Consider the following 21845-nt stretch of genomic DNA (forward strand, 5'->3'; position numbering starts at 1 on the left):
TTCCCTTCCCTTCCCTCCTCTTCCCTTTCTTTCCCCCTCCACTCCTCTTCCCTCTTCCCTTCCCTTCCCTTTCTTTCCCCCTCCTCTCCTCTCCCCTTCCCTCTTCCCTTCCCTTCCCTCCTCTTCCCTTCCCCCTCCCCTCCTCTTCCCTTTCCTTCCCCCTCCTCTCCTCTCCTCTCCCCTTCCCTCTTCCCTCCCCTCCCCTGCTCTTCCCTCCCCTCCCCTGCTCTTCCCTTCCTTTCCCTCCTCTTCCCTTCCCTTTCTTTCCCCCTCCTCTCCTCTTCCCTCCCTTCCCTTCCCTTCCCACTCCTCTCCTCTCCCCTTCCCTCTTCCCTTCCCTTCCCTTTCTTTCCCCCTCCCCTCGTCTTCCCTTTCCTTCCCCCTCCTCTCCTCTCCCCTTCCCTCTTCCCTTCCCTCCCCTGCTCTTCCCTTCCCTCCCCTCCCCTGCTCTTCCCTTCCCTTCCCTCCCCTGCTCTTCCCTCCACATCCGACTCGTCTCCCTAGCGTCAGTCCTTGTTTTCCACAGAGCTGCCGGGGTCACATCCAAACCGCCCGGACGCCACATGGCCGCGGTACACCGGTGGGATCCAGATGTGACTGGATCAGGTCCATCCCCCTCTCTCCCTCCCTCTCTCTCCGAGCCTTTCATGTGTCCACCTCTCACCCAAACAAACCCAACAGTTTCTCAAACTAAAGTTAGGAAAACACAACTCACTCAAAGTAAAGCTTGGACTATGCCATAAGAGGGGCCCCCATTGCGTCTCCAGGTGGGACGTTGGACGCTGTTCCACCCGAAATCTTTTAAGTACCCCGTAGTGACATCACAAGGGAGGGGGGTCTGCCCAGATGTGTGAAGGTAACATCGACCTGTCAGTGGGGGGGGGGGGTGTTTACATTCACATTTACATTCAGGGCGGTTAGCAGACGCTTTTATCCAAAGCAAAGTACATTTGTCAGAAGAAAGAGAAACAACAATATATCGCTGTTGGTACAGTAAGGAGGTTCATAGAACCAAGTGCCTACTAACAATCACTAGGTTAACCCGTTCCCTGTCTATGTTTGTTTTGGTACATATCTCATATTAATATTTGTACAAGGCAGTAGGCTGCAGGAGAGATGCATCATACCCTGGAAGCCTTTCTGATGTTTTAAAAGAGTCTGCTCTTTAAAAACTGGTGAAGGTGCCAGGCATTACATCAGACTGGAACAGGTATACGCCCTCTCCACATGGTCACCTGTTTCTCTGAGACACACAAACACACACACACAAACTGAGAGACAGAAACAGACGGACACAAACACACACACGTGGACTTGTGTGTTATTTTCCACTGTTGTCGTGTGAGGAGGGAGAGAGGGAGGGAGGGAGGGAGGTGGAGACAGAGGAGAGGTCTGGATGAAGCTCCCGTCTCTCCTGCTGTCCACCACTCTCTCCTCCTGCCGCCATGGTGTCCAGACAGGCTGTCCTCCTGCTGGGGGTTCTCCTGCTCGCCGGGGTCTCCCTACAGCAGCAGTCTCCAGCCAGGAAGAAACCTCTGAAGAAAGGTGAGTGACACATGGCTGATGTCTGGGAGATTTCGTTTCATCAGGTCCAATACATCAAACATTTGCATTTTTTATATTATACATGTATTAATAGTACGTTTAATAATATTATACATCTTTAATCACATACATTTAATATTTGTATAACTATAATATTTATACGCACACACTCAGAAATGTGGGCGACAGATGTCTAAGAGATTCATGTCAATCTGAGAGGAAGGACTCATTGTTTTGCATACGTTAGGCCTACATTTCTTTACTGTTTGTTTTTGAGTCAGCACGCAGTTAACAGTTCAGGAGTACTCAAGTTACACGATAACATCATGCAAGTATTTGTGTAGGTGCTATCCTCGGTACCTACATTGAGCATGTGGTGACCGAATGAGATGAACGTTTTAGGTGAACGTTGTTTTTCATGCAAACATTTTGAGTTGAGTTCTTTGTAAACTCCAATTGGAAGACTTAAACAGTTGTCCTGTTTAACTTTGTAAAACCCCATGTGTTACTGATATTTTTGGTAGATTTTCCATTTTAGGTTTTATTCTGGATTTTGTTTCCTATCATTTTAGTCTTCTGCAGTGAGTCTTCTCGGTGTCATACTAATAACATCTCTTCTCTCTAATGCGATTCCCGCTGGCTCCAGATTCCGGTTCGGACTCAGCTCTGGAGCGTCTCCAGAAAAGTGTCAATGACATCATCATCGAGCTCAACGTGCTGAAGGAACTGCAGGCCCTGCAGACAGGTTCTGACCACTCACCTCCTGACCTTAGAAAAATATTACAGAATTTTATAAACAAAATGCATTTTGGGTGAGAACGTACAGGAAAGGTTTTTTTTGAGTTGTTAGAATTCTGAGATTAAAGTTAGAATACTGACTTTAATCTTCATAATCTTAATCTTAATCTTCTATTCACATGTGGCCCTGTTCCTCTTCCGTACAAACGTGACGACTATGATACGATTAAGTATTTTATTCTTCCAAGTTTCCGTCTCAAAGTGTTAACAAATCAGGAGCGGGGTCAATTAAGGCCAATCAGAAGGTGAACACAGACTGTTTCTGGGTAGAATACTACAAAAGCAAGACAAAACAAAACAAACTAAGAACAAAAATAGTGATTTGATAAAAGTAACATTCAACCTTGTGGAGGTCATGTCTTATAGGGCCCCTATTTTACCACCAGGTGTGAGTGTGGTTAGCCAATACAACCCATTTGAAAAATCTGCCCTGCACTTAACATGGTGATATCACAAGTGGGCGTGTCCACCTAGATGTATGATGGATAGATCAGCCTACCGGTTGGTACAGCTCACTGGGTAGGCTAGTAGACAGTTCTATCCATCATATTTCTTGGTGGAAACTCCTAAATGTTCTTGTAGTGGTTTCTCAAGCTCACACCTGCTGGTAAAATATGGGCACTTTTAATTAAAAAGAATCGATAGGGGTATTTCAACAGAAGGGATCTTCTGTTTTTTTCCCTCCTATTTGAGCATCTGCTAGTCGATCTGTTCTGTAAGATATTAAATATCTGAACAGCTGGGCTCAGTTTAAAACAAGAATGCATCAAGAACGGTTCCATCTCTTTAATTTCTGGTCTGTCCAACACCTGGAGAACTATTCTTGGGGTTTTGACCTTTTGTTCGGAAAACACAATATTATCAAAGGTTGCTGTGTTCTGTGTTTATTCCCAATTATATAACTAATACTTCCCCCATTGAGGCGGTTCTTAAATTGAACCCATGAAACCAGATCATTATTATAAGTAAATGTACTTTAGAGGGTTCAGGGTTTTGATATAATAATGTGGGCCTGCAAAGACCGATTTACAAACATAATTTTGACTAGAATTTAATAAATTATAACAAGCTTATGCCGATATTTACCAGTCACTATAATGATTTCTGACAACTAATTAGATGGGAGTACTTAAAGGCACTGTAGGTAAGACTTAAGAACTTTTATTTGAGTAATTTGATAGAAACAGCATAGTAATCTTTAAGCTATAAGTGAGAGAATAACTGTTCTGGATGGCTGCACCTGCCTCTCTCTCTCTTCGGCACAATCTCCAGGCTCATTTCTGACCAATCAGTGCATCTCTTCCCTGATTCGCTCAGGGAATCAATCTCGTCTGTCAATCACGTGTGTGTGCAACCTTTCTCAAGGTTGCAAAAAGGGCATTATGTGTTTATTTTCTATATCAACTCTCTACGGCTCTCTTTGAAACTCTCGAATCTTACCTACGACACGTTTAAATTCGATATAATGTATTATGCAGATGTCATGTCGATTATTAAAAATTGTGCAAAATAATTATTTAGCGATTGTTATAGGTACTGACCGTTAAAGGTCCCATGGCATGCAACCAGGTGTGAGTTTGATTAGCCGTTAAAAGCCTTTTTGAAAATCTGCCCCTTATGAGATCACGCGTGGGCGTGTCCCCCTAGATGTGTGACGGATAGATGAGCCACGTTTGCTACAGTCAACTGGGTAGGCTGGTAGACTGATCTATCCAGCACACATCTAGGTGGACACGCCCACCTGTGATGTCTTAAGTGGGTGCGAAATGGCTTGTAGCGGCTAATCACACTCACAACCGGAGGCATGTCATGGGACTTTTAAATAATTCCGATTCAATCCTTTTTTGCAGCAGATATACAGGTACACTAGAGTGGAACTAGTCCCCATTAACGTCCCTCATCTCCTCTGCAGTGTGCCTGAGGGGCGTGAAGATCGGCAGGAAGTGCTTCCTGTTCGAGCCGCTCCTGAAGCGCTACCACACCGCCAGCGACGACTGCAACGCGCTGGGCGGCGCCCTGGGCTCCCCGAACACCGCCGACGAGAACCGCCAGCTCGCCGACTACGTCCGCGAGAACGCCGGCGGCGACGCCAAGGTCTGGCTGGGCGTCAACGACATGGTGGCCGAGGGGCTCTGGGTGGACCAGACCGGCGCCAGCGTCGCGTTCAAGAACTGGGACGTCTCTAACTCCAGGTCCCCGCAGCCGGACGGCGGCGCGGCTCACAACTGCGCCGTGCTCTCCAGCGCCCCCGGTGGGCGGTGGTCCGACGAGAACTGCCGTGACGACCGGCAGTCCGTGTGCCAGTTCAACATCGTCTGAGTGTCGTAATGCTAACACATCGTCTGCGCATGTGTCAAAGAGCCAGCGATAGGTAGCCTGCTGGCTGGTCGCTTTTCAACATCGTCTGAGTGGGTCGTAGCGCTAACGCTAGGTAGCCTGCTGGCTAGTTGCTTTGCCATTTGGTAATCTTTCAACAGTCAAGTTAAGTTGGTAAGATTGATTAAATGTTGCTGACAAATTGTCTAGTCTTTTATTACTGCAATTCAAAGATGTTTAATGCCATACTCTACTTTATGGCAAATTGACTAGAGGTCCCAGTGCATACAAATAAAATAAAATCTTTTGGTAAAGATAGGTTGGTGATAAACAAGACTGTTTATATTTTCAAAAAGGCTGTTGTATGAATTCTTGCACTGCTTGATTGCTAACCTTGTGTTTAATAAACAGAGCTGAAGCGAGACCCGTTTGACCTTTGGCGGTGAAAACAAAGTGGCTGCCGTTATGGAGCGTGTTCCAGCGCCAGAATTCCTGTGGTCAACGGTTTGTAGCAGGGGCTGAATCTCATTGTCTACAGATCTTTGGCCACAAGGAGTACAATTAACAGATTTATTGTAAAATCCAATGAATTTTATTCACTGGAAGAAAACATAAAAAGACTAGGACGGACAACGAAAGACCTTTAAAAGTAGGCAAAATACATTTGAGTGTCCGTTAATTGATAAGACGAGTTGAATCCATCCATCGGGGTCTTTTCGTGTCCATATTGGGGTTAAAAAAATTCACAAGAAGCACATTGAACGAGACAAGAACACAGACTCCAACATCCGGCGAAGCGTCGTCCTCTACTGGACAGTTTGTGGCATGCGCTAGTTCTGCTCCAGGGTCTCCATGACCAAGTGTAGGCACTATTCCCCCCCATCACAACCCCTCCCTTCCCCAGCCTCCCTACTCACAGGTCTGGTCTGTTGGGCTGACGACGGCCAATCGGGGGAGGGTTGCCACGACGACGGTCAATCGGTTGTCGTCACGACGTTCCGTCGGGTCGGTTGCCGCAACGACGGTCCCTTGCCGCGGGAACGGTTCATCCCTGGCCCGCCCCGTCGCTATAACTCGTCTTCGTACTGCTGGTCGGCCCCCGACAGCCGGATGGTGTTGAAGGTGCCGGTGCTCTTGAAGGTGTACAGTTCGTTGTCCACCATGCGCCGGTCCTGGTAGCCCAGGCTCTCCTCGCGTCCGATGGGGGTCCGGGGCCGCGGGGGCAGGAACGAGTCCGCCGGGTCCAGGAACGTCTGGTAGCGCTCGCCGCCACCGCCGCCGACGCATACGTCATACGCCCCCAGGTCGCCCTCGTCCTCGTCGTAGGTGGCGTCGGGGGGGCCCCCGTCTGGGGGGCCGGTGAAGGTGCGGTAGGAGTCCACCTGCATGCCGTTGAAGCGGTCGGGCATGGCCTCGGCAAAGGTGGAGTCTCGTAGCAGATGGCCGTACACCATGTTCTCGTCGATGGCGTCGTAGACGTGCGACGCGTTGTCCGACCGCACCTTGGCGAAGTGGGCGTCGCCCGGCCGGAACATGTTGCCCTTGCCGATGTAGATGGACGCCTCCCTGGCCTCCTGGTCATTCTTCTTCTTCCTCCTGTTTGGGCGGCGGGAAGGGGAAAGGTCAGGGTCGAGACAGAGGTCAGAGGGTTCGAAAAAAAACTAAGACTCGATTGTACGGCAGAACTAACTACGATTACAGTTACAGTTTACTTTTACTGTATCAGAATCCACCAATTTTTTTAAGACTCCTGAATCCTCTCACCATTATGATAGGGCACCAATATCTTCCACGTTAAGGGTGAAAGGTCATGGGCGTTAACGGGGGCCATAACTGTTTCACAATTTATATCATTTTTCGTGGCGGTTATGGCGTGCATGACATCATGCCAAATGATATTAAGACACTGTGCCTCAATCCCGGAAACTAAAAAGGTAAAATCTGAGAAGCAATTCTCTTTTTCTCTCTCCCCCCTCTCCCCCCTCTCCCTCTGTCTCCCCCGGCCAAACCAAAAAAAAATAAAACGTCGTTTGGCCAGTGGTTGCAGCCGTACAAAACGGCCGTCTGTATGTGGCCGTTGAACGGTGACGGGTCGTACTCACCTGACCAACAGTCCGACGGCAACAAACACCAACACCAGCAGGAGCACAGCACCCAGCACCCCCAGAATGAGGCCCACCTGGCCTGGGGGGGGGGGGGGGGGGGCGCAGGGAGACAACGTGGTCAGAAACCGCCTCAATCAAGTCACTTTCTCTCTGGCGCTTCATATGCTTTGTGCTTGTCCCCAAGTTGACTCAAGCTGCGCTGTGTGAATTCTGCACTGTTGACTATTGACTCCTTTAAAAGAAGATCTGAACTAGACGGTTTCTCAGGCATTTAAGGGGTGATATTATGTCTCCAGTTGTGAGTGTGATTATCCATTACAAGCCATTTGAAAATCGGCCTTTTCCCTGTGCCTTAGTGACATCACAAGCGGGCGTGTCCACCTAGATGTATGATGGATAGATCAGTCTACCGGCCTGCCCAGTGGACTGTAGAAAATATTGCTGATCTATCCATCATACATCTAGGTGGCATGATATCCCCCCCTTAAACAACGATAAAACCATAACTGCAGCTACAACTCCAGCCACTAGGGGCCGCCCATGGGAGAGCGTACATAGTGCAGTTTTAAGTTCCACTGTTTCATGCGTCAGCCGGACTGCCAGACGGCGGTGCAGCGTGCTACGTACTGTTACTTGGCTGCAGGGTGACCTTCGACAGGGCGGAGAAGTGGCGTCTGTCCGGCACACAGTTCGACATGTTGATGTAGAAGCTCTCCGACACCACCATGTCCTCCAGGTCCTCATCCTCCCGCCTACTCAGCACCTCCTCCTTGGAGCCCATTGGCTGCACCTGTCAATCACCATCATCATTGTCGTCAGCATCAACTTTACGCTTTACGCTACACTTTCATCCAAAGGCACCAACGGTGAATTTAGATTGATGGCATTAGGGAGCAGGAAGGGGTCAGGGGTCACCTTGATCAAAGATGGGATTGCCATTGGGGTTTGAACCCAGAACAACTCAAACACCTTAAATGGTAAATGGACTGCATGTATACACACTTTTCTTACCAGTGGCCACTCAAAGCGCTCTACAATACTGCCTAACATTCACCCATTCATGCACACAATCACACACCGATGGCGGAGTCAGCCAACTCATCCGGAGCAGTGAGGGTGAGACTCAGTGACACCTCGACACTCAGCTAGGAGGAGCCGGGGATCGAACCAGCAACCTTCCGGTTACCAGCCGACCCGCTCCACCTCCTGAGCCACATGCCGGTTACCTTAACCGCTGGAGGACCCCCACCCTCTCACCTTGATGCTGGTGTGGCGCTGGCCGCAGGTGGGCTGGGTGACGTTGGAGAACTGGACCAGGGCGAGGTACTGGGGCGGCACCTGGACCATCCAGGACACCGTAGACGAGGGCCTCATGCCCGCCGGCCAGTTGGGCGTGGCCAGCAGGGCGGGGCCAGGGAACTGGGGCCGCACAGTGTAGATGATGTGTTCTGGGAGGACGAGTGGTGAGAGTGTGAAGACACAGGAAGGTAAGGTGGTTCCTACTGCCCCCTGCTGAAGGCAGGTGTTACTGCGGGGGATAGCTTCCGCAGAAGAATCGAGACTCACTTGTTCCGAGTTCACCTGGACTCTGCATAGCTTCCCCTTACACCACCACAACCCTCTTACACATATTGTATGTTGTACGTCCTGGCACTTAAACACATGTACACATTTATTACAAATTGTTCTTAGCATTGTGTAGCGTCTTATCCTAGCTATGTTTGCTGTAAACGGGGAATGGGTTAACCTGGTGATTGTTACTGCTTGGCACTTGATTCTATGAACATCCTTACTGTACCGACAGAGGTATAGTGTTGTTCCTCTTTGGACTTATTGTATGTCGCTTTTTTTATGCATTTAGCATCTGCTAAATGCCCTTAATGTAAATGCAAATGTGACGTCTATGGCAAATGCAATCATTATGACGAGATTATGTACAATATTAATAACAATAACCTGAATGGGACTGATTCCGTGACTCTGATAACGACCCTAGCCTCCTCACGAGGCCCCCTGGGGTCCCCCGGCTACCTGAGATCTCCTCGGTGACGGAGACGTTGAGGACGGGCCCCGGGGCCCTGGCCACGCCCCGCGTCGACACGGTGACCGAGACGTTGCCGTGCACCTGCATCCTCTCCAGCACCCCCTGCTGGCAGAAGGTCCCGATGGGCCGCCCGCCGTCGGAGACCCCCTCGGCGAGTCTCAGCGCTCCGGCGCCTCCGCACTCCTGGCCGGGCAGCGACTGGCGCAGGCCCCCCGGGGCCGGGGACCGCAGGTCCAGGGTGGCGTTGGCGGGGACCAGCAGGTGCCAGGTGAAGCTGCTGAGGGCCATGGGCAGGCAGGCCTCCACCGGGGGCACCGTGAGCAGGGCCTCGGCCACGAGGCAGGGGCCCCCACAGGACGAAGCGTCTGGAGGGAGGGGGACACGGCAGAGAGACAGGTCAGTGCTGACAGAGAGACAGAGAGACAGGTCAGTGCTGACAGAGAGACAGAGTGACAGGTCAGTGCTGACAGAGACAGGTCAGCGCTGACAGAGAGACAGGTCAGCGCTGACAGAGAGACAGGTCAGCGCGGACAGAGAGACAGGTCAGTGCTGACAGAGCGACATGTCAGTGCGGACAGAGAGACAGGTCAGTGCTGACAGAGACAGGTCAGCGCGGACAGAGAGACAGGTCAGCGCGGACAGAGACAGGTCAGCGCGGACAGAGAGACAGGTCAGCGCGGACAGAGAGACAGGTCAGCGCGGACAGAGAGACAGGTCAGCGCGGACAGAGAGACAGGTCAGTGCTGACAGAGCGACAGGTCAGTGCTGACAGAGAGACAGGACAGAGAGACAGGTCAGTGCTGAACCTTTCGGGAGCTTCTCGTGGCGGATGAACCCACGGCCGTCTTTGTTAAGACGTCTAGTTTTGGTTGCCGGTTCGAACTCGGGGGAGGGTTAAGGGTGTGGCGACAAGTTTAAGTTTAAGTTTAAGTTAAGTTTCAATAGTTGTTACAACGCTAGATGCTGTGTGTATTCGTTCGTCTTTTACAAAAGGTTTAACCTGAGCCCGGCCATACAACGATGATAGCAATCATATCAAACGCATAGAGGGTTAGTAGTCTACAGCCGTTGAATGAAACGTATATCCCCAAAACAAAATCGTACTCCGTATTGGCCTATACCCAAGTTCAGGGGTCGGAATCGGTATCGGGAAGGAACATTACTTATGGGAATACTCTAGACCTCACCGATGACCCTGCTGGCGGTGAGCCGCAGGTCCTCCTTGGGGCAGTCCAGGAAGGACAGCCGGCCCCGGGTCCCGGGCGCCACTCGGACCGCGTCCTGCACCGCAGAGTCCAGGCTCAGCTCACAGTTGGGGTCCGAGCCCACCCTCTCTATCTGCAGGGCCAGGTCCGTCTGCTTGGTCAGGTCCACCGTACACAACACTGTGGGGGTGGGGGGGAATAGAATAGAATAGAATCATGTTGGGTCAGGTCACCAACCAGATTAGCAGCTGAAGTGGGGAGTCTTCGTTGTCAGCAAAGCGTCAATGGATGTCTGTTCCATGATGAGGCATACTTAAAAATAGAGAGGGATGGAATGAAGGAGGGAGAGATGTGGAGAGAGATATAGAGAGAGAGGAAGTGAGGGGGAGCGATATGTAGAGCGAGAGAGATATGTAGAGCGAGAGAGATATGTAGAGCGAGAGAGAGCGATATGTAGAGCGAGAGAGATATGTAGAGCGAGAGAGAGCGATATGTAGAGTGAGAGAGATATGTAGAGCGAGAGAGAGCGATATGTAGAGCGAGAGAGAGCGATATGTAGAGCGAGAGAGAGCGAGCGAGAGAGAGATGAACTGAGAGATGTAGAGAGAGAGAGATGAACTGAGAGATGTAGAGAGAGAGAGAGAGAGAGAGAGGAAGTAAGCGACATGTATGGAGACAGAGCCTGGCGGTTACCCGGGTGACCGCTCCTCATCACCGACACGGTGAAGTCCAGCCTCAGGCCGTCCAGCGTCTGGTTGGGCCTGCAGTTGCTCAGCGACAGGTTGAAGTTCCCCTGCTTGTGCTGCGGCTGCGGCTCGTCCAGGCCAAGGGGGGTGACCTTCCCGCCGGGGCCCCGGTACTGCAGCCCGACCTCCCCGGACAGGCACTCCTCCGGCAGGCGGTGGTCCGTGAAGACCACTGAGTAGTTGTGCATCGCGGGCACCCGGACGTCCCAGGTCATCTGCTCCTCGGGGGGGAACCACCCCGGGTAGTGGGCCGAGGAGAAGGAGGTCTCAGACACGCCCCGGGGGAGCTCTGCCGTCAGGATGGCCAGCGCTGGGGGGGGGGGGGGGGGGGGGGGGGGGGGGGTCAGAGGTCAGACAGGGGGAGAGGGAGTGGGTAGAAGGAGAGAGCGAGCGGGGAGAGAGAGATCAGGAGAGGGGTAGAGAGAGAGAGAGAGAGAGAGAGATAGAGAGAGACAGAGAGAGAGAGAGGGGTAGAGAGAGAGAGAGGTAGAGACAGAGAGAGAGAGAGAGAGAGGTAGAGACAGAGAGAGAGAGAGAGAGGTAGAGACAGAGAGAGAGAGAGGGGTAGAGAGAGAGAGGTAGAGACAGAGAGAGAGAGAGAGAGAGAGAGAGAGGTAGAGACAGAGAGAGAGAGAGAGAGAGGTAGAGACAGAGAGAGAGAGAGAGAGGTAGAGAGAGAGAGAGAGGTAGAGAGGTAGAGAGGTAGAGAGGTAGAGAGGTAGAGAGAGAGAGAGAGAGAGAGAGAGAGAGAGAGACAGAGAGAGAGAGAGACAGAGAGAGAGAGAAAGAGAGGGGTAGACAGAGAGAGAGGTAGAGACAGAGAGAGAGAGGTAGAGACAGAGAGAGAGGTAGAGACAGAGAGAGAGACAGAGAGAGGTAGAGACAGAGAGAGGTAGAGACAGAGACAGAGACAGAGACAGAGAGAGAGAGAGAGAGAGAGAGAGAGAGAGAGAGAGAAAGAGAGTCAACATTTGAATTATGTAAAACAGGCTAGGCAGGTTTTCTCTGAGATCAAAGCGAGTTACGGGCGGTTCAGCAGCAGGGGTTCAACCCCCGTCTGGCTAACGGCTCCTGGCTCTTACTTTTGGTCTCCGGTCCCACACTGAGCTCAAAGGGCCCGGGGTCGGGGGTCTGGTCTCTGGGGACGCTCAGCATCATGCGGGCCTTGTAGCGGACCTGGATGGTGGTCAGGGGCCCGCCCCGGCAGTAGGTCCCGATCTGGAACACTCCGGTCCGCAGGTAGGCCAGCAGGACGAAGGTGTGGCCGTCCAGACAGGTGTCCCCCTTGGCGACCTGACGCAGCCCGGGCCCGGGGAACGCCATCAGGATGGTCTGGGTGGAGGGCACCTTCATGTCCCAGTTGAAGGTCCTGTTGAAGTCCGGGAACAGCGTGGACTGGACCCGGACCGGGTTCCCGAGGCAGCGCGTCTCGATGCAGTCTGGAGAGGATGGGAGAGGAAGAGGTGCATTGTGGGGGACGGCAGATGTTTTGTTTCTGGTTTCATGACGTTTTAAGTCCTAGTAACTAATGCTGTCTGTTCTGAACACTGAAGAGTGTTCACAACGACATAAACAACGCTCTGAATTGCCTTCAGAGAATCTGTAGCTTGTGAGTGAGATGGACGTTCCTTCAGTTTACTGCCTCACACAGATGGTGGCCTATACAGTATCTATTTTTACCCTGTCATTTGAATCTATTGGTTTTCCCTTTTACACCCAAACGACTGCAAAGTATTACACCGTCTATTTCTTTAGACCCTGTCCTGGTCTTGGATTTCCCCAGTGGTACGCAATCTATTGTAATTTTTTGTTTGTTTGGTTTTTCGGAAAATACAAATTTAACCGAAAATACATCGGAAGGCGTATTGCGAAAGAAGTTCGTACCGATCTCCTGGGTGATCTGCGCTTTGTACAGCTCCTGAGGGGCGGGGCAGCCGAACACCACCGAGAAGTTTCCAGCGTTTCTCTCGTTCAGTTGAGAGGCGTCACACTTGGGGCCCACGCACACCTCGCAGTCGGGCTCCGCGCCCTCGCGGCTCAGGATGATGTCGGTGTTGGGGTCTGGGGTCACCAGCGTGGTCCTGCTGGCTGGGAGGTGGTCAAGAGGAACAGAGCGTCAGGGAGGTCTCTCTGGAGCAGATCCATCAAGACCGTTTACACGAGAGACCGATCTGATCCGACATTTCACATTTCGTCTTGTTGGACTCAATGAACAAGGTCAGTTCAGACAGTGTTTCTGTCGCTTTGTGGTTTGTCGACTTATTGTAGTTGTTTGTTGACAACAGGTTGTAACAAGTGGTTTGTTTGCCACTTGTTTTCATTTGCATTCAAGCCTGTCTGCAGGTTAAAAAATGGAAGCACTACAGCATCATGAGGCCAATGAGACTGTATTCGCTATCCATTACATCATTCAATCAGAAGTAGGGGTTACGCTAAGATCTAGAGAGCCAATGTACTATCACAATGTTTGGTGTTCCATTTACATTCAGGGCATTCAGCAGACGCTTTAATCCAAAGCGACTTACAATAAGTACATTTGTTAGAACAAAGAGAAACAACAATTTATCGCTGTCGCTACAGTAAGGTTGTTCATAGAACCAAGTGCCAAGCACTAACAATCACTAGGTTAACCTATTCCCCGTATACAACACAGATAGCTAGGAGAAGACGCTACACAATGCTAGGTACTATTTCTAAGTGTTTTTAAGTTTCTTAGTTTATAACCCACGCAAACCCCACCCTGAATCGGCGTAGGGGACCATTATTTTACAGACAAAAGTGTCACAAAGCAACACCAAGCCACCTGGGCCACACTAAACTATTCCCTCTGTTCCACCATTAACACCTTCAGGGGCGGGCTCCGGTCTGGGAACGTCTGCCTGAGTCACTCACGTTTGGGAGCGGCCGAGGCCCGGAACGCCGCCTTGTCCAGTTCCACCCCCCGGGGAACCTCCAGGGCCAGTGAAGTCTTTCCCAGGAACCTGAGCTGTGTCAGCGGCCCCCCCCTGCAGTATGTGGTCTCGGTCTCCCCTCTGCGGTCGCTCGTACGAACAGAGTACTTGTGTGCGTCTTGGCACCCGTCCTCCGCCGTCGTCTCCTTCAGTCCCGGCGCCGGGAAGTCCAGAGTGAGGACGCTTCTCCTGGCCAGGCTCACGTCCCAGGAGAAAGTCCTCCTGAAGTCCGACAGCAGGCCGGGCAGAGGTTCTCCGGAGGCCGGGGCGCAGGCCGTCTCGGTGCAGTCTGTCGACGGGGAAGGAAAGGACGATGATTAACGATGTGGTGATGTTAACCAAATATGGGCCAGATCGCTATCGCATTGTTGCTAAGCAACGGCCGATCAGAGAATGGGGGGGGTGGGGGGGGCAGGAGCTCAAGGAGGTAGAGAGGGTTGACTGGTAACCGGAACGGTGCTGGTTCGATCCCCGGCTCCTCCTAGCTGTGGGTGTCGAGGTGTCCCTGAGCGAGACGCCTCACCCTGACTGCTCCTGACCAAGACTGGGTACCCCCAGCCCATTCTGCCGGCGATTTGAGTTCGCCCTGCACAAGGGTCCGGAGAAGAGCAATACATTTCTTTCTGCTTCCGATACGTTTTTTGCGGGAGCCAATCACCGAACTGGCTTTTTCCCTTGGCGCGCTATTGGCTGGTTTAACACAATGACGACAGGGAAGCGACGGCAAGCAGCCAATCGCGTACACAGTCAGTTGAACTAGGCCCGTCGATCATGCCTCCTGTGATGGACGGGCCTAAAATTACCATAATTACCAAAATTACCAAAATCACCAAAATCGTAGGCCAAGCTCATTCGTAGAGAATGCCTACGATTGAGCTTGGTCTGGGGAAGCCGCTGTGATTTTGGTCTGGCAACAGCCCGGCTACTCCTGGCCAGCTGGCCGTCGCCCCTGTGTGGTTGACTCCGCTGTCGGATTGTGAACCGTTGTAATTCGCTCTTCGCCCCTACATGTAAATGTAAATATGTCCCCTTGCCTATTTTCCTCTGGAGGCGCACGTTGAAAACCTCCTGCGGCTCGGGGCAGCCGAACTCCAGCTCCGCCGCCTGTGCCTTGCTCAGCGACACCTCGGTAGGGCTGCAGGTCGCGCCCTTGTCGATGCACACCCCGCACTTCAGGCGGCCGGCCGCCCTGCTGATCGCCATGGTGACGCCGGGGTCAAGGGTCACCGGGACAGTGGGGCCTTCTGTAAAGGGAGACGGAGAGGATCAGGGTGGAGCTGGAGCTCATCGTACAACACTTGATCTTTGTTGTACCGGAACGATTTGGGGTTTAACTTTCAACAGTAGGGGGGTACCCCCAGGAGTTTCCAGGTTTTTGTCCCACCCTTAGTCCGATTAATCATCAAACCGGTGGAGACAGGCACTTAAGGTACATACTTATTGTATGGTGTACTTCCTGGCACTTAATGTATGCACTCATTGTATGGTGTACTTCCTGGCACTTAATGTATGCACTTATTGCGTGTTGTACTTCCTGGCACTTAATGTATGCACTCATTGTATGTTGTACTTCCTGGCACTTAATGTATGCACTTATTGTATGGTGTACGTCCTTGCACTTAATGTATGCACTTATTGTATGTTGTATGTCCATGCACCAAAAAAAATAGTACTAAGTTGAGTAGCGTCCTATCCTAGCTGTCAAACGGGATATGGGTTAAACTAGTGATTGTTAGTGCTTGGCACTTGGTTCTATGAACATCATTTCTGTAACGACAGCGATATATTGTTGTTTCTCTTTCTTCTGACACATGAACCTATTGTAAGGCACTTTGGACAAAAGCGTCTGCTAAACGCCCTGAATGTATATGCAAATGAGATATCAGTGAGATGTATGGCTTTCTGATACGGAAACTCCTCCTAGTCAATGCCAAGTCTAGTTTCTATGTATCGCCACGGTAACGGTCTGAAAGGAATCCACAGGCCATTATATCATCCCCACCCCCCCCCGAGTCCTCTTGAGGACCACGCAAATCTCCCCAAGTTCAGCTAAACAAAACAAGACCACACACTACTCGAACAGGCAAACTTAAACTTAAAGGGCCCTAACTTAAAGGGCCCCTATTGCGCCACCAGTTGTGAGCGTGATTAGCCGTTACAAGCATTCACAAACCTGCCTTTTCCTGTGCCCTAGTGACACAAGTGGGCGCGTCCACCTAGATGAATCAGGGATAGATAATCAACATTGGCTACAGTCCACTGGGTAGGCTGGTGTACTGATCTATCGCGCACACACCTAGGATGACACGCCCACTAGTGATGTGACTTAGCTACAGGAAATGGACGATTTTTGTTGGGGCACGACCACGTAGACGTACGCTGGATAGTCTACTAGCGCACCTAGTGAACTGTAGCAAACGATGCCGGGTAGATAAGCCCCATCTAGGTGGACACTCCCAGTAGGGATGCCCCTTAGCTACAGGGAAAGGGCAAATTGTCCAACGGCTCGTAACGGCTGATCACACTCACACACGGCGGTCTAAAAGGGGGCCCCATTGAAAACCTCTGTTCTACGCTTTGATTGACAGGTCGAGGGTTGACGTACTGAGCGGCTTGGCGGACACCGAGAACACCGTGGGCGGGGCCTCGACCCCGGCTCCCAGCACCAGCGTCAGGGCCCCGTCCCCCGGCAGCGTGAGGCTGGTGGTGCTGCCACCGCGGCAGTACGTCCGGGTCGCGGGCCCGCCGTCGGGGCTCGTCCGGGTCAGGACGTAGGTGGAGCCGTCGGGGCAGGACGCCGCCGCCGCCGCCTCCGCCTCCGTCAGCCCGTCCCCGATGAGGCTGAGCTCCGCCATGGTGTCCCCCGGGACAGCCAGCGGCCAGGTGAGTGTCCGGGGGAGGGCGGAGAGGAGGGAGGCCTGGGCCACCCCCTGGGCCGGGCTGCAGCGGTCCTTGGTGCATGCTGGGTAATGGAACACGAGGGTTAGGTTGAGAGGGGGAGGGGCGTGGCTCTCACTGTGGGGGGGGGCGTGGCCTCTTTAACAGATGTTGACTCAGTCGTCACTAGGCTAATCTTCAACTGCTCCTTACAGTACAGGTGCATTTTTCATTTACATTTACATTTTGCAGATGCTTTTATCCAAAAAGAAGTGCATCTGTCAGAAGAAAGAGAAGCAACAATTGATCACTGTCTGTACAGTAAGGATGTTCATAGAACAAAGTGCCAAGCACTAACAATCATCTGGTTAACCAATTCCCCGTACGTCCTGGCACTTTATGTAAGCACTTATTGTATGTTGAACGTCCCTGCACTTAAAAATATTACTTAACATTGTGTAGCGTCTTCTCCTAGCTCTTTCTGTTGTATACTGGGAATGGGTTAACCTAGCGATTGCTAGTGCTCGGCACTTGTTTTTATTAACATCCTTACTGTAGCGACAGAGATATATTGTTGTTTCTCTTTCTTCTGACAAATGGACTTGTTGTGTGTCGCTTTGGATAAAAGCGTCTGCTAACCGCCCTCAATGTAAATGTAGTGCCATGGTGAACCACCAGGGGGCGGTGTTCTGGTGTTCTGGGGGACCCACCGATGGTGCGCTGGATCCGGGCTCGGTAGGACGCCCCCAGGGTCTCTGAGCAGGAGAACTGGAGGGTCACCTCGTCCCCGGGGGGCAGGGAGACCTCCGTGTCTTTGCACGCCGCCGGCGCCGTCGCGTTACCCGTGCACAGCGTGCACGGGTCCCCCTGAGAGTGTACGGTGACCGTGGCTTCTGCGTCGGGGTTCACCGTCATCTGGAGAGACTCTGGAGGCAGAGAGGAGGGGGAGGGAGGGGAGAGGGTCAGACCCACTGTGAAGGATATTGAGAGAGTGAGACTAGATACAGCTATGTAAGGGATAATGTATAGACCGCCGGTCATTATCGGGAAAATAAGCCTCGACAGGGCGAACAAGACACCGACGCGAAGCTGAGGCGTCCTGCTACGCCCTGAAAATAGTCTGCCAAAGACTTGATTTGGGGTTGATAAGTTACCGGACTACTTGCGGAGTGATACCAGAGACGTGGATCAGAGGCAAAAAATCCCATTCCCTTGACAGCGGTCATTATATGCTTAGCAACGGTCAATTGTCGAAAAAGAATACACCGCCGGAAGTCGGAAAGGCCCATGCAAGTGAACGGAGCATTCCAGAGCATTGAGAAGAGCCGTGTAATAAAAATAGATGATTGGAATGGAAGATAGAGCGATAGATGGACAGACAGGCAGAGTGATAGACAGACTGAAGGATAGGGATATATCGATTGAGACTAGTTGGATACATATATATTTGATATAAATGGATAGATTAGAATGGAGTGATAGACCGATAGATAATAGAGACTAGATAAATAGACTGAGTGATTGATGGAAAGACAGACAGGCATAATGATAGACAAACTTATTGATAGATTGTCATATATAGATATATAGATGGATAAAATTAATTAATTTAAATGAAAAGAACAAGTGATAGACTGATGAAGATATCGAAACATATACATATATAGATGGATTGATATACAAATATAGACAGAGCAATAGATAGCTCGACAGATATACTACGGTGACAGAAGAGCAGGCCGATAATCAGAAGCTAGTGTTGTCGGTACGTGTCTTAACCCATCTGTGTGTCATAACTCTTACAGTTGCACCAACAAAATCCCATCGTGGTACAGTATAGCTAGAAAACATTCACTACGAAAAAGTCATATCCCTGATGGCACTGATAGTCTGATTAAAAGGGTCTCTCTTAGTCGACAGAAAGTAGCACAGAGTATGAAATATTGAGTCACACTTAGACTTTATGGTAGTAGGCAGGAGATTTGACATCTTAAAACATTAGTGATTTATGAAAGCAGTGCGTTGCACCCATCCCTCCGAAGCACTCTTAGTACGAAGTACATTCTGTAGTCAGAACGTTTCAAGAGACTGTATCTGTCAGCGTGTGTGGAGCTAAAGACGTGGGGACAAAATCTGTTTAGATATTAGCTTTGTGTTAAATCCAAAAGGGGGGGGTGGGTATCCTAGGCAACACAAGGTTCCCTGTTCAGAGAACAAATAAGTAAGTTATTTTGTAGTAGTTGTGTCTGTACGGTCAAGGCCCTTCTATATTGATTCCCAAACCTGTGAGGGTAACAATACAGCATACATATATACAACCAAACCGCTCGTTGTGTACCATGGCTCGACAAAAGCACTCATGTAGTTATTGACCTCCTCAAATCTCGCTTTGGTTGGACGCAATCGAGGGCAAGTCCCTCCTCTTGTCATCGTGTTTGAGTTAACCATTTAAAAGTAGTCAGCCATTATTTCTCTTGGTGAGGTCATGTCTTCTATGAAGGTGTACTCCTATGAAAACGACCTGGGGCCATGCTGGATTCTCATTTACATAGAATCCGGTTCAAGGCTCTGTCTGTGTGTTAACAACACACATGTCCTGTTGACAAGGCGGGTTTGGTGGTGTACCGCCTACATGTTGGGTGGTGTATAGCCTACATGTTGGGTGGTGTATAGCCTACATGTTGGGTGGTGTATTGCCTACATGTTGGGTGGTGTACAGCCTACATGTTGGGTGGTGTACAGCCTACGTGTTGGGTGGTGTATAACCTACATGTTGGGTGGTGTACAGCCTACATGTCGGGTGGTGTATAGCCTACATGTCCGGTGGTGTATAGCCTACATGTCCGGTGGTGTATAGCCTACATGTCCGGTGGTGTATAGCCTACATGTCGGGTGGTGTGTAGCCTACATGTTGGGTGATGTACAGCCTACATGTTGGGTGGTGTATAACCTACATGTTGGGTGGTGTATAGCCTACATGTTGGGTGGTGTATAACCTACATGTTGGGTGGTGTATAGCCTAGATGTTGGGTGGTGTACAGCCTACATGTTGGGTGGTGTACAGCCTACATGTTGGGTGGTGTACAGCCTACATGTTGAGTGGTGTACAGCCTACATGTTGGGTGGTGTATAGCCTACATGTTGGGTGGTGTATAACCTACATGTTGGGTGGTGTATAGCCTACATGTTGGGTGGTGTAGGGCGTGTTGTTGATCGCACGCAGATCGGACGCTTCCCCAAACGTACAATGTCCAGGTTGTTTGAACCCGCGTTATTTATGCTTTGTTTGTGTGTGTCACCGCTCTCCTACACACACACACACACACACACACACACACACACACACACACACACACACATAATCATTAACGAGGCTGTAGGTTTGGTTGCTGAAAGTCAGGTAGACAGTCATTAGTGAACCGATAACAGTGAAATTCGCATTAAGGGGTCAACTATCTGAAACATGAGACACCCCTACCGCGTGGTCCCGGGCTGTAATGGGAGCATTCAAACCACAATAGTAGAGATCAGACCTGGGACCCTTTCTTGCGCACAGAGTGACGGATCCCGCACACAAACGTCAGCCCCCCATCATCACTGTCATAATGCGTCGGGGATCACCTCCTTCAAACATTACTGTCTCTACTACTCAGCTGACCTGCGGACACAGCACCCTGAGAAGACTTCTCCGTCATGTTTGTATGGTGTACCACGAAGCGGACCCGTCCTACCTGACAAGTAGAGCATCGATAGCAGAACGCAGCCGAGGGTCACGGCGACGCGCCTCGTCCCGCCGCGGACACCCATGTCGACCTCAGGAACCACAGGAATAAAAGTAAAGTCGAGGATGGACGAATTCGTGTTCTTTACTCCTACGCGCAGATTCCGCGTTTTTCGATGTCACGTCCTCCCATTCAGGTTAAAACATCGCGACGGCGGGTGACAGGAGAGCGATTTCCTGATCGGAGCGCATAACCTGTCCGCCTCCAGGAGGGGCGTGGCCGCGCAGGTAGACTACCTGTCGCGACTCGACGCTGGAGGAGGCCTACAGCTGTACTACCCGGACCCGGGGCCGGACTCCCCGGTCTGATGGCCCCCCTCCCGGTGCGCGATGTGTCGCTCTATTAATACACATTCTAGCACGCCAGGAATGGCTGGCATCAAGTTATGCTTCCTAAAAAGTGACAAATGGTGCTTCGGGAAGGAGTCGGAGAGCAGCGCTCCGTGAAGCACTCTGCAGAGGGAGGGGTATGCTGTATGCAAATGGAGGACAGTTCAGTTACAAATCACCCGTGGGTTGCAGTTGCAGCAAGATGCTTTATCAACAGCGAATGAAGCGCGGACATCCGCCTCGTTCCCGTCAATGTTCGCTATAGTTTGTACGAAATGGTGAACGAAAACTGGACTGAAGTGGGGTAATTCGTGATGCACGTGATCCCGTATCGGGGACGAGGGAAGGGATGACACGTTATTAGGCAACGAATGCTTTTGTATTTTTGTTGGTTTTCAAATGTGTGTGCAAATATCCGAGGATCACTCTTGCCCGCACATGTCTGCATGGCGCATTCCTGAGCGCCACGCAGCGCCCCGGGGCACGCGCACGCACATGCCCGTGTGTGCACGCGCGGTTGTTTACTAGAAGGTCCACTCGGTGTTTTTCGACCAAACTCGTTTTTCCACCTCAGTATTAGATGTCCGGGCCAGGTGTGATCTCTCTATTGTAGTGCGAGACCCACTGCAAGGCTCGGGAGAGAGAGGGGACTTCCCCATTGGAAACTTTGTTTCGTCCTCTCCTGACTGCTGAGTTTCGATTGGTAATCGAGCGACACACTAGGGAACGAACAGGAAAATTATACTGGAGCAGGTTGTTATAAAATAATGTGCAGTTCACATACATGTCCACACGGGGGAAGCACAGAGCGAGAACATGAAGAGTTTGGATTGGTTTGAGTCCATAAGCTTTTGTTAGATGGCCCTAACTTTATAGTTTAAAGATTAACTTCTCTTCATCTCAAGCTCAGGATGTTTGGTTTTATTTTTGACAATTTACACTGTTGTTTGGTCTGCTGTCTGTTTTGGAAGTTTTGACAACGGTCCTTTCTGTAGGCCTACCGCTCCAAATTAGCATGGTAAAAATCGGTTTTCGCACCCACACCATCTACGGTGTGCTATAACTCTGGCCGAGGACCAGCCCCACGGCACCGGAGACGAGCTCAGCTGTCGTCTGTTGTTACCAGAAGGCCAACTGCTCCGCGCCT

The 21845-nt window shown here is 51.0% G+C and overlaps 2 protein-coding genes across 2 annotated transcripts; one reads left to right on the top strand and one right to left on the bottom strand.

Moving 5' to 3' along the window:
* The first annotated feature begins 1430 nt into the window (after positions 1-1430).
* clec3bb (C-type lectin domain family 3, member Bb) lies at positions 1431-5081 on the top strand. The gene is made up of 3 exons (XM_079749232.1): positions 1431-1545; positions 2192-2290; positions 4256-5081. Exons 1-3 carry the CDS (start codon positions 1446-1448, stop codon positions 4660-4662), a joined length of 606 nt encoding a protein of 201 aa, XP_079605358.1. The 5' UTR covers positions 1431-1445; the 3' UTR covers positions 4663-5081.
* Positions 5082-5236: 155 nt separating this feature from the next.
* cdcp1b (CUB domain containing protein 1b) lies at positions 5237-20745 on the bottom strand. The gene is made up of 14 exons (XM_079749221.1): positions 20319-20745; positions 17298-17513; positions 16316-16672; positions 14745-14954; positions 13652-13999; positions 12644-12847; positions 11842-12198; positions 10707-11069; positions 9996-10193; positions 8796-9173; positions 8022-8212; positions 7392-7554; positions 6762-6843; positions 5237-6255 (listed from the first exon to the last, which is right to left on the bottom strand). Exons 1-14 carry the CDS (start codon positions 20392-20394, stop codon positions 5727-5729), a joined length of 3672 nt encoding a protein of 1223 aa, XP_079605347.1. The 5' UTR covers positions 20395-20745; the 3' UTR covers positions 5237-5726.
* Positions 20746-21845: the final 1100 nt, after the last annotated feature.

This window comes from Pollachius pollachius (assembly GCF_949987615.1).
Source record: "Pollachius pollachius genome assembly, chromosome: 13".
Classification (NCBI taxonomy): Eukaryota; Metazoa; Chordata; class Actinopteri; order Gadiformes; family Gadidae; genus Pollachius; species Pollachius pollachius.

Coding starts and splice junctions, on each gene's coding strand:
- clec3bb (XM_079749232.1), top strand. CDS start 1,446: ATGGTGTCCAGACAGGCTGTCCTCCTGCTGGGGGTTCTCCTGCTCGCC. Junction 1,546..2,191: donor GAAGAAACCTCTGAAGAAAG/GTGAGTGACACA, acceptor CGCTGGCTCCAG/ATTCCGGTTCGGACTCAGCT. Junction 2,291..4,255: donor ACTGCAGGCCCTGCAGACAG/GTTCTGACCACT, acceptor TCTCCTCTGCAG/TGTGCCTGAGGGGCGTGAAG.
- cdcp1b (XM_079749221.1), bottom strand. CDS start 20,394: ATGGGTGTCCGCGGCGGGACGAGGCGCGTCGCCGTGACCCTCGGCTGC. Junction 14,955..16,315: donor GGTGTCCGCCAAGCCGCTCA/GTACGTCAACCC, acceptor CTCCCTTTACAG/AAGGCCCCACTGTCCCGGTG. Junction 12,848..13,651: donor GGCCTCGGCCGCTCCCAAAC/GTGAGTGACTCA, acceptor ACCACCTCCCAG/CCAGCAGGACCACGCTGGTG.